Source organism: Engraulis encrasicolus, chromosome 7, assembly GCF_034702125.1.
Source record: "Engraulis encrasicolus isolate BLACKSEA-1 chromosome 7, IST_EnEncr_1.0, whole genome shotgun sequence".
Lineage (NCBI taxonomy): Eukaryota > Metazoa > Chordata > Actinopteri > Clupeiformes > Engraulidae > Engraulis > Engraulis encrasicolus.
In genome coordinates, this window is record NC_085863.1 from 54,054,134 (window position 1) to 54,067,041 (window position 12,908).

The following is a 12,908-nucleotide window of genomic DNA, read 5'->3' on the forward strand; positions in this document are numbered from 1 at the left end:
GGAAGAGTGGGGTTCTCACCTGATAGTTTTTTTGGGAAACCTGCAAGAAAGGAAATAAGAGAGAATGAGGCACAGTCCAGAGACACTCAATCAACACTCCAAAAAAGCATTTGCGGAAAAAAATGGGCATAGGTTTCATTTCGGTTACTTCCTCTGGGAAACCTGGGTTATTTTTAGCCCATTTCCATGCACATGACAATCACACGTCATCAAGTATGGTTAAAAATATTCCACACAATGTCCTTTTGTCATAATCCTGGTGTCTCTTATCCACACAGCCAAACATCTATAAAAACTGCTTGTGTTTTATCTGTGTCTACATCAGTCACTATTTATTTTTTTTCAAAAAAAAGTACATCTCTAGCTAGTGGTGTGGATCGGCACTGCCCTCACGATCCGATTCGATCACGATTCGGGAGGTAGTAGATCCGATTCGATTCGATTCTATTAGATCCAATCCGATTCGATTCAATTCGACAATGCATTGCAATGCATTACATTTCTACTGAACGCAAAGCAAATGTTCAGCCATGATGAGGAAATACAAGTAGTCAGATACTGAGCAACAATTTATTGGCTGTTTTCTGTATCAGTCTGTATCAGTCTTGCAATGTTTTGAAGTGTTTTTATTTAATTTAACATTCATTTACTCCCGAAATATCCATGGAAGTAATTGAAACTTAAAAAAATTGCCGGATTGATTCTGGAACTTGCCGGATCTGGATCTGGATCGTCCATGCCCCGGATCGATTCGGATCGCCGAATCGATCATTGTTGACACCACTATCTCTAGCCCATTACAACAGCATGGCGCATGAGAAAGAATTTGGCTTTTTTGCTTGACATTTACAGCTAAATGCTGATATGCATGATATACCTACTGACATACACCTCGAGATGATTGACTAGTAAGTAGGCCTGTCACGATCACAAATTTTGCTGGACGATAAATTGGCCAAGAAATGATTGCGATAAACGATAATATTGTCTTCTCGGTCATTTAAAAAATATATAATGACAATGGGATAGAAATGCGAATACACCCTTTCTAATTTTGAAAGCATCACAGCAGGGGGTGCTAGATATGGGGTAGATAGACTGATGATAGACACTAATGTAGATAGAGATAGACAAGGTAGACAGACTGAAAATTAAAAGTACACCAACGTTTAAGCATCATTGCGCTGAGTGAAATGTGCCTATCGATATTCAGTATGATCATATTCTTTATCATGCTAGTAAAAACTTATTGTACGATATATTGACTGATTGAATATTGTGACAGTCCTACTAGTAAGTCAATATGCGATTCCGATTTGAAGCAGAAATTCACAATATTTCGCAGCTACATTACTGGTCCCGCCCCTTTACGATCAAATGTGCTGTATGTGGCCCTGGAACTGATTTTGACACCCCTCTTCTAGAACCTTATTCGGCCTGAAAAAGAAAACCAAATGGCCACCAGAATTGTCTGTGATGGGGATTACATTAAATTACATTTAACCCTCAATCAGCACAGTTTCTAGCAGCATCTTAATAAGTTAGTCCTCATATTGATAGCAAAGTGCTCACAGACCTCGGTTCATTGCCTCTTTTTGATACAGGACATTTTTAAGTAAAGTACTTTGATGCCAGTCAATTAGATCGAATAGTGAGGAAGATGTAGCCACCTTGGTGATGGTATACACATCTCTGGTCAATATGACCAGGCATTCCCCAGTAAAGTAGTCATGTGCCTGCTTAGTAGAGCCCTACCCACACTGCTCTCCAGGCCTGAGGAGGACTGCAGCTGGAAGGGTGGTAGTGGCAGAGGCCAGAGGCCAGAGAGCAAGAGAGAGAGAGAGAGAAAGGGAGAGAGAGAGAGAGAGAGAGAGAGAGAGAAAGGGAGAGAGAGAGAGAGAGAGAGAGAGAGAGAGAGAGAGAGAGAGAGAGAGAGAGAGAGAGAGAGAGAGTAAATACAAGAGTAAGCAACAGAGATAGAGAGAGGAAGAGAGAGAGAGAGAGAGAGAGGTTGTGAGTGAGTACGAGAGAGGCAGAGATAGAGAGAAAGAGAGTGTGTTAGCGCACGTGAGAGAGAGAGAGAGAGAGAGAGCGTGCGCGCACGCGCGCGCTAGAGAGAGAGAGGTTGTGAGTAAGTGAGTACGAGAGAGAGAGAGAGAGAGAGAGAGAGAGAGAGAGAGAGAGAGAGAGAGAGAGAGAGAGAGAGAGATGGAGAGAGAGAGAGCAATCTGCAGAGAGGCTCTCTCTCCTCCTCTCTACAGAAATAGCCCAGACTCCACGTCCTGTCCACCCTCCCTCCCCCCTGCCTCTTCCGCGGCTGCTTTTGGTTTTTGTTGCTGTTCCTTCCCCTGGACAATGAGCGCTGCGCTGGGAACAATGGCGCTCACGTCAGAGCCGACAGCCTCACACTGGCATTGTGGGACTGATTCCCGGAAACAGAGAGGGCTCCTGGCAAGGCTCCCATTTCCTGAATGTGTGAATGGGGAGAGGGAGGGTGGGGTGGAGTTGAGTTGAGTAGTGGTGGAGGGTGAAGAGGAGTTGGTGGAGAGGAGCAGTGGTGGGGTAATGGTGGTGGTGGTGCTGCTGCTGCTGGTGGGAGTTCCTAAGGAAAACCAGGGGGCAGGGTTTGGCCTGTCTCAGGCTCTCCCTCTCCCTCCCACTCTCTTCCTCACTCTCTCCCTCCATCTCTCGCTCACGCTCTACGTTCATCTTTCTCTCCCTCTCCCTCTCTCTCTCTCTCTCTCTCTCTCCGTCCCTCCCTCTATGTCTCTCTCTCACACACACTCTTTCTCTCCCTTGCTCTGGTTCTCTCTCTCTCTCTCCATCTTTCTCTCCCTCACTCTCCCTCTCACTCCCCCAAACTAGGGACTTCTATTTCAGCTTTCCGTGGTCAACAAGCCCCGAGCCTAAACATTACAAAACGCCGTCAGACAATGCCAAGCTTTCCAGCCTAGGCACAGGGACCAGGCACTGCCTCTCCACTCTCTGCCACACGGACACGCATGCATGCATGCACACACGCACACACGCAAACGTCCTCAGTCCAATCAAAAGAATGCATCTAATCCCATTTCCACAATAGAGACCCATTATCCAAAATATGCTAGACAACCTGTTTAAAGGGAAAACCCAGCTGCAGCCAGTACAATACTGCAGTACAATGAAACACATGCAAATAAATGGGCTCTGAACCTGCTCTCACTCAACTAAAATACCCAAGAGAGGGAATAGAGGCGAACAGAGATGAGGACTTGTGATTTGTGTCTTGGACTTGAGTCAGACACAAGTTCATGACTTGAGACTTGACTTGGACTTGTGCGCTACTGACTCGAGACTTGCCTAGACTACTAGACGGTTTTATCTTGCAAGGACTTGCAATGGTCAAGTCTAAAAAAGCTCTCCATTTTTGCATTTGTATGTGAAAATATTACATGGAGAAAAAAAAGAAAATTACATTAACTAGTACCAGTAGACCTACTATTTTTGTTTAGAAAGTGACAGGCAAAGGGGGAAATACATAGCAGTGTGGAGAGGTAAGCTTAATGAATTTATGAATAACAGTAGTTGCCAAGATTGTGCGTAGAACACATGGTGACTTGTTAAGGACTTGGTAAAAAACAAGACTTGGACTTGGACTTGACTTTGGTATGACTTGAACTTGGACTTGACTCGGTCAAATGTGTCTTGTGACTTGACTTGAAGGCTTGAGACGTACTTGTGAATTAGTGACTTGTTCCCATCTTTGGATATACACTAATACTGTAATATATTATACTAGGGCTGTAACGATACACTGAACTCACGATTTGGTTCGTATCACGGTCTTTGACCTACGGTTCGATACACAGCACAATTTTTTTTAATGTATTATTTTTATCTTCACAAAAAAATACAATGATTTAGATGTAGAGCAGGTTGCAAGTTGCTACTGAGTATTAAAAACAGTTTAATAATAATAATAAGGAAGATTTGAACCTTGAGAGGAAAATTACATCATATCATGTGGTTGTTTTCTGCACTGAAGGGTAACAGAACTTTGAAAAGGTGTATCACGATACTGCCTTCTTATATCACAATACAGTATCGTGACTGTGTATCACGATTTCTCGGTTCAATACAATATCGTTACAGCCCTATATTATACAATATGAAACATTTGCTATGTACTGTATAATTCGTCATAATCTATTGTATTAAGATCTGTTTCCCTTCCCACTTTTGGTGATGGATATTCTGCCAGAATAATTTCCCTGTTCAAGGAAGGCAACATCTAACTTGGTCCGGGAGTACGGAATCTCTTCTGATATTTTAGGTCCTTGAAATGTAGCCACTTGAAACTGGACTGAAGGTTAGGTAGGAAGTGGCTGAGAACTTGGGCTGGTTTAAAAATAGACTTTGCCTCAGAAAATGACAATACCGGGCCGGCTCAACAAAGCATGCAGATACAAAGGTCTCGTAGGACATTTCTCTCTTTTTCCACAGAGCTGAGGGGGCTATTTTAAAAGCTCCAGTAGTGGATCTGTCAGTCAACATCCTCCTCAACATGTCATGGTTGTTTAGTTTCACTCATTCATCACTTCATTTGTGAGGAAAACCTAGCAAGTGCACATAAGGTGATTGAAAAGGACTGAGTGAGAAAGTCATTAATTCATTAATTAGGGGATTAATTGGAGGATTAATTAAGCACAGCCATGCCCAGTTAATAAGCCATCAAATCAACTCAATGCGGTGAACTGTTCACCATACAGTCTGCCAGAATTGTGCACTGTTGCTGTGTTGATCGGTTGCACAATGCACAGTCCAATGCCATCATGTTTGGTAACTTCCTACACTAGGTCAACAAGTTATTTAATACTGATGTGAAATACATGAATGACTGTGTAAATAACACAACAAACTGACATTGCTAGCGCTTCGGTGCTTCACAAGCAATATAGTCCATTTGGTTTGATTCAAACAGGCCAATTTGCTGTCCAGATTGACTATACTGTGGGTGTGAACCATTATATCAGTTTACAGTGTACCACCATAAAAAAGTACAGAAGTACACAGTACCCAATACACAAACAAAAAATGAAAATGTGGCATTCCATGTTTGCGACAAGGGCACTGGCGCACACGCGCTACAACCTTGGGGAGACAGCTCCCACTACTATTGGCCACAAAATAGAGCACATATGGCAGCAATGGATGGAACTGCCTTTCATGAATTACGTATGTGTGAGCCCAAATCAAACTGCACAGCATTGCACTGCACTGCACTGCACTCCACTCTTAACCAACTCTCAGGCCCTCGCTCTCGAGAGAGCCAAAGGAAACGCATGTCAGAGGCAATCGTGTGCGCCGAGGCTGTGACCAGAAGGGAAACAAAGGGATGCATGTGTGCGCTTTGCACAGGGCTTCCCCCCGAGACTGCTAATTATTTAGAAACATGGCCGCGCACGCATCAGTGAGGAGGAGGAAGAGGGTTGTGTCTGCTCTGCACAGCTCTCCACTTCATACAGTGAGCTTGCTCACACCAGCCTAATTCTTTTGCATTCGGATTACCAAGGCTTGGCCTCAATTTTTCGAAAGTTTCTGGTTATTATTTCAGATTATTTGCACTTTGGTTTGTCAAGCTAAGCTCTTAAGCTTGTTAGTCTTGCAGCTTCAGCCGGATGTCAAATTGTCAACCGCCACTGACACATTTTGTCTACTGGATGTAACAAAACAAAATTATGCAATGCTCTGCAAGGTCTTCTTCACAACTTGACTTTTCACCCACAGGGAAAACCAGAACACATTTGCTTATCAAATAGGCTTAGTTAAGTAACCAGAAGAATTCCAAATGCAGATAAACCCAACCCTGGGACCTTACAGAAGAGCAGCTAAAGTATTTAGGAGTCTTAAACCAAAACTAGGATTTTTAGTCTAAACTCCCATATGTATTTACATTTTTATGCTGACAGAACTCTGCCTCGTTCCATGCCCTGTAACAACCTTGAACTTAATTTCTGCTACCTAAATGCCTTGTTTATTATACAGTACTGCACATCAGGCTTGTACGAAATTCCGAATTGAATGAATTTCAATTCAAAGTAATGCCATACTACGAACACTAGGCGGTGTCATTACTTTGAATTTCATCTACACCACCCATTGAAAGTACATAGAACACCACCACCTAGTGTTCGTATTATGGTATTACTTTGAATTGAAATTCTGTCAATTCGGAATTTCATACAAGCCTGCTGCACATATCTCTAAACTGTAGTCTACTCATATCATATACAGGAATGTCTCATCACCCAACGCACATCGGGTTCGAAATAAAATGGAGGAAATCCAACCAACGATTTTTATATGCTGGGCATTACTTCATAAACATTTAGAGCGGTGCATATCAAAAGTATGGAAGAGAAAGTGGAATTGAGTAACCGTTTGCATTAGTGGACTTATTTAGTGCATCGTCATATTAGCATAATTGTGGGTTTGTTCCAAACAGTTGTCAGTAACAAATGGCCTCTCTTGCACCAATGCGTGCGCCAAATGACTGTATGCCATGGGAAGGGCAGTTGATGAGACCCTGAGGATAATGAAGGAAACGTGTGGCTTCCATCGCAGTTAGCACACCTCACTCTTCATCCTACATCCTCCTCCTCCTCCTCCTCCACCTCCACCTCCGAGCAACAGCCTGGTCTGGTGGTATCTGCTAGCCTGGTGGCCTGTGGTAACTTTTACCCTGTAACTCAATAAGTGGCTTTGAATAAAAGTAATAAAAAAGGTAAAACTAACTTTATGACTCCTGCATACTCTTCAACCACTCTTCACCCCCCACACACACTCCACCCACACTCTAACACACACAATTTGTATTCTTCTTTTGTATTCTTTTGCATGAATTGTATAATGCTGTAATGTTTCTGTCCTCTTTATCAGTCGTTAAAAAGCGTCTGTTAAATGTAAAGAAATATGAAGTGGAAGTGTAACCCTCAGCTCTGCTCTGCTACAGGGTCAAAGACGAGACGTGCATTTTTTTTGTTCCGCACTCATTTAACTATCAAAAAAGTAAATTAATGAATTTTGAATGTTATGCTGATAAACAGCATAGTCTGGTGTCTCATTTCAGTAACATTTAAAGAAAAATAATTGTGAATGTATGTGTTAAATAATCTCATAAAGTGCAAAAACGTCATTCAGTGTAATGGTCCGAACTTAAAAATCATCAATACATCCTTGAATAATTATGCAAAATGACGAACAAAATTCTTTTTTAACTCTCTGGGCATAATTCTAGAAGTCTTCTTGTTATTGTATCAAAAGCACGTTTCATTACCATTTTGTTTTGATGTTCAAATCATCTGGGGACTTTTGTCCGGATTTTCAATTTCTTAGATATCATTCAGTGTAATAACATCAACATGGTGCTTTTAAATCATAATAAAAAGTGATAGTCACACACAATATGTGACATCATCAAAAGGAACCCTAGGGACCCCTTAAGTGATGATGCAAAGGGAGAATCTTGTTCTTCAATAGTCAAAAATTCTGTATTTTTATCTTGTGGTAACAGCGTCCACAAAAACAGATGTAATTCAGTGAAATGTCAAAAAACACTTTTATACTCAGATATTCATCCAAACAAGCATATTTTCTAAATAGACATAGTAAACATTGTGGGTCAAAGTCATCGTCTCATGTAGGTGACTAACTGTGTGCTTGTAAAAAGGTAAAAATAAGGTGAAAAGTATTTGGTCGTCCTTCAGTGTAAGAGATGTCATTCAGTGACATGCAGTGTAAGGGCCATTTCATTCAGTGTAATCGGTTCATGGTTGTATATTAAGAATCAAAACGGCAATATAAGTTGCAATATTACTCTAAGATACAATAATATGATGATACTACTTGAAATTATGACTTTTATTGTTATTTCCATTATAACCTTGTTATTGCCATGTAGCATCCATATTACTGAGTAGATTCTGGGATTTTGGAAGTTGTACATGAATTATCAGAACACCCTAAGTCACAATCCCCGAAATATGCAGTTTAACAGACAACAAAATATTTTTTTTATTGTTTTAGGCCTAAGTAGTAGCCTACCTCTAAGCTTGTGGTCTTGGAAGTTCTTCAAAACACATTTTAATGCCCCAATATTAAGTAAAATACCAATTACTTGACAAGATCTATTTCTGTTGTCACTCATTCAGGACGTTGAGTACTGTAGTATGATGGTAACAATGATAGCAATGAAAAGTAGCTGTTTATTGGCTTTTTTGCCAAGGCATCATTCAGTGTAATAGTTGTGGTCATTCAGTGAAATGCACATTTTTATGTGAAAATAAAGTCAAATTCTTACGAAACTTATTTGTTTAGCACAACACATGCGGGGGCATACAACAAATGAATAATTGTGCATTTTAAACTGATTTTCTCTTCAGTGGAAAAACTTCTTAAAGCCAAATGGGTGAAATGCACTCGGTGAAAGACTACAAACACTGCAAAAACTATTTGCAAATGCCTTTTACTAGAAATTTTAGGTTTGATGAAGACCTTAAATATAGGCCTTTACTATGGTATGTAGCTTATTTCAGTTTTTTAACGTCATCTATATGTTTTTTGCATTATCAACAGTTTAACACCGTATTACACTGAATGACATTTTATGGGTGAAAATGGGGTAAAATGCATGTTCCTTACTATTTTCTGAACAGAAAATAATAAACTTAATCACTCTTCACTCCAATGTACCCAAAAAAGTTGAAGAACGGTGTCAGGGAACAGTTTTATTTTTTGGAGTCCTGAAAACCCTGTTTCGTCTTTGACCCTACAGCGCACAGCTCTCCTTCTGCCCCAGTAACCCCCACGAGCATGTGAGTAGAGTAGAGCAGAGCAGAGCGTCTCTACACGGCTTTGGGACGTACATTTCTTCACGCTAGACTGTCCGTTCATGTTTTATTAGGATCGCAGAGGCGAAGGGGAGGGGAGGGGATAGGGGTTAGTTGGTGTCATGACAATAGAGAGAGAAAGAGATAGTAAAAAGAAAGTGGGTTAAAAAAAACCAAGGCCAAAACAAGAAAGAAAAAAGATAAGAGGATAGCCTATGTGGGTTCAAACACAATCACCACCACTAGTGATAAAGAATTGCAGTTGCAATGCTGCTGCAGGACAAAGGCTGAGAGGAAGACACAGGCAGCTGTGGTACAGAGCTCCAACAAGACCAGCTGAGAGAGACGCTGGGAACCCAGCCACAGCACATGGCCTCCAGCCTCCTCCTCCCTCGCCTCGGGTGAGGCAGGGCAGGGGTAAGATGAGGGCAGGAATATCTACTATGGCAGTGATTCCCACAGAACACTTTAGCCATGGTGGGTGGGGGTTTCAGTTGGTATCGGAGTCACTGTCATGATCGGAAAAGGCTATATTGTGAAGCTTAATATGAGGTATGACGTGAAACAAAAATATGACATATGGCACAACATAAGCAGCTCATACATTTTTTAACATTGGCATACATTCACAACACAAACATTTTCATCTTTTCAGGGGACCTAGTTAAGATGGTACGCGTTTGATGTCAAGTTGGCCGCTTTAGCTACTTGTAACTGGGGGAAGCTGGGGCAGGCCAGGGGTAAGATGAGGGCAGCAATATCCATACTGGCATGGGGATAAACTCTCCCCAAAAAGCAGCATGCCGAGCCTGTTGGCATGCAAACGCAATTATAGGAAATTGTTGAGTCTTGGTTGGCTATCCACTGTGACTCCTCAAAACATACACAGTTGTGCTTGAATCCCGTTCAACACACCAAAAAAACCCCTCAAGAGACACAAAGTGTTTTTCAAGAGCCGTCCAACCCCTTTGGAGTAAACACAGACACGACACAGTGTTTTCTTTGATATAATCTATAGGCTAGGACCCGTTCGAATGGTGCGGTTTCCCCTTAGATGACGCGGGTGGACGGCCAGCTGAGGGCCTTTCGGAGTTATTCGAGGTAAAGTGCTCCCGGGGGGATGCCCTGTCCAAACTCAACAGCAGTGTGTTGTGTTGGCATTGGCTCAAAGTCCCTCAACCTCAGCTCAGTCAGGGCCTGAGGAGGGCCCAGCAGAACCCACAGGATGTTATCGAATCACACCAGCCCAATCCCCCCAAAACCCAAACACACCCAGACCCACAGCACTAGCTGCTAAGAGCTGTTGACTAAAGCGGCACGAAAAGAGATAGAGGTCGAGGAGAGGGTGCGAGGTACGGTGAAAGAGAGAGGGGATGGTGGGGGGGATCAGTAAGAGAGCAAGAGGAATTGAGAGAGAGAGGGAAGGTGTGTGAGATTGAATGAGAGAGAGAGAGAGAGAAGGTGTGTGAGATTGAATGAGAGAGAGAGAGAGAGAGAGAGAGAGAGAGAGAGAGAGAGAGAGAGAGAGAGAGAGAGAGAGAGAGAGAGAGAGAGAGAGAGAGAGAGAGAGAGAGAGAGAGAGAGAGAGAGAGAGTTGAGGAGTGCGAGAGTGTGGTCGGGTATCAGTGCCTGGCCGTCACATCTAATCAGACTGCCTGGTCACGTGACCCCCACTGGCCTCTAACGGAGCCAAAGCCGGGCATTACAGTAAACACATACACACAGCACCCTTGGGGAGGACTGGAGAGAGGCATATCTGTGGTGCTCCGGCAGACATAACAAACCAGTAAGTGTACCTCAGAGTACAGTACATCTGCACTCCTCTGATGCACATCAATACAGCTGCCTTGATGAATTCTCGTGGTCACATAAACAAACAGCATTTTATAGTAACACTTGGCTGATGCCAAGACAAAGAACTTAACCACATATGAATAAGGAATAGGCCGGCACTGTAATATCAACAGTGCTATTAATGTGGACGATCATGTGGAGAGGAAATGGGTACATAAATATGGCCGATACAGTGTATTCAAGTAGTACAGTAAGAAAACATACAGTACATGTATGTCAAATAGGGGGCTTGAACCCGCCACCTATCAGTCAACGCTCTAGCTCGGGCATGAAAGGCACAACATGATACTGCTGAGATCCAGACCGATAGCTCAGCGCTACTGACACTGAGGCTTCGGGAGAGAGGTTTACTAATGTTCTATGCCGAACTCTGCTAGTTGGCATCCCTTGCCCCCTCAACCCCCTAAACCTCACTCCCATCCCGGGTGCCATCCACAGCACCAGTGTAGCTGAGCGAATCCTGTGCTAGTTTGCCACTCAGGGTCGAACCTGCCACCTACCAGCCAACGATCCAGACCACTGAGCCAGACCGATAGCTCAGCGCTACCAATAATGAGCCTTCAGGAGGGAGATTTACCAATGTCCTACACCAAACTCTGCAAGTTGGCATCCGTTACAGATGCCTTAAAAATAACTATTTTATTATACAATAAAACATTAAATATGTGGATTTCATTGTTCATTTGACTTAATAACTCCCCTGGGAGAACTCTGCATATTTGAGGAAGAAAGTCTTTTGTGTGGTGAAAACTGCTGACAGTGCAAAGACTGTTGTGAACCTCATTGTAATTTGAATGCCATGTTTTGTTATTCCCAGCCTTTTTTTAAAGAGCACATTTGGTTTTTCAGACAAACAAACGTTATAATTCATCACAGATACGTATGTTTCAGGAAATGTTAACGATAATCTCAGAAGAACCACTAAACTAAATTATGGTGCCATCATCGTCGTCAACATGAAAAACAAAACGCATACCAGCGCACTAGTACGTTGCCAGTTAGTCCTAGCCCCAGATGCCCATAATCAGTGCCTATCTCCAGCGCGTAATTACAATGGCAGTCTGTTAATGCACTTTGAAAGCACCCAAACACATTATAAGCACACACTTCCTGTTTATGGCTCTTGCACCACAAGCCTGTACTGGCTGAAGCTCTGCCAGTTCCTCTCCGTCAACAGCAACAGCAACAGCTACAGCTACTAACCTGATTATCATCGACTTTCAAATCTCTTCGAGATTTGGTCTGACCAAGAGCATGACAATTAACATTTCCCAAACGGACTGGTTGACCCACCTCCTTTGGTCTACTAATGGTTGTTTGCTTCCCGACAAAGTGGGAGGAGTTCCCAATTTTCTGGGAGCTCAGAAACTTAATTTGTATTGCTCTTGGCTTGACTAGGAGCAACTCTGAAGGTGTTGCGTCACTAGGAGGGCACAGCCTGGCTAACAGCTACAGCTAGCTCACAGTCACAGGCCTGAGGTGCTGCAGTGCTGGTGGTGGTGGTGGTGGTGGTGTGTCGTGTCAGAGTGGATCACGGTGAGTAGGGAGATTAGGGCTCTTGCCTGACCTCCCAGTAGTGCCCAAGGGGCTGTTCTCTTATCTGCAGGCTCTTGGCATGACTCTCTCTCTCTCTCTCTCTCTCTCTCTCTCTCTCTCTCTCTCTCTCTCTCTCTCTCTCCCCTCTCTCTCTCTCTCGTCTCTCTTCTCTCTCCCTCGTCTCTCTTCTCTCTCCTCTCTCTCTCTCTCTCTCTCTCTCTCTCTCTCTCTCTCTCTCTCTCTCTCTCTCTCTCTCTCCATCTCTATCTCTATCTCCCTCTCTCTGACTTTCTCTCACAGACTCTCTCTCTCTCGCTCTCGCTCTCTCTCTCTCTCTCTCTCTCTCTCTCTCTCTCTCTCTCTCTCTCTCGCTCTCGCTCTCTCTCTCTCTCGGCCTCTATCTCTCTCTCCCGACCCCTCTCTTCCCTGGCACTACATGTCAGGGTTAATATGCCTCAGTCTTCGCCACAATAGCCCAGGCTCACCAGAGCACGACATGAGGAAATGGGTTTTAAGAACCAGGAAATAGCACCAAAAAACATCCTCAGATTAATCACTCTAGAAGAAAATCAGAGGGCTACTAATCGGTTAGCCTGAGAACTGTGCTGCCCTGTGAAGTTGCACTCTGTTTAACCAACTGTCAAAATGTCT

General features: G+C 43.2%; 1 protein-coding gene across 3 annotated transcripts in view; it reads right to left on the reverse strand.

The window, feature by feature from the left end:
- arhgef12b (Rho guanine nucleotide exchange factor (GEF) 12b) overlaps positions 1 to 12,908 on the reverse strand; it is a 72,732-nt gene that overhangs the window by 37,184 nt on the left and 22,640 nt on the right. For all 3 annotated transcript variants that reach the window (XM_063203964.1, XM_063203965.1, XM_063203963.1), the window contains exon 2: positions 20 to 40. In XM_063203964.1, coding sequence (XP_063060034.1) covers positions 20 to 40 — 21 coding nt within the window. The remainder of the gene's footprint in view (positions 1 to 19; positions 41 to 12,908) is intronic.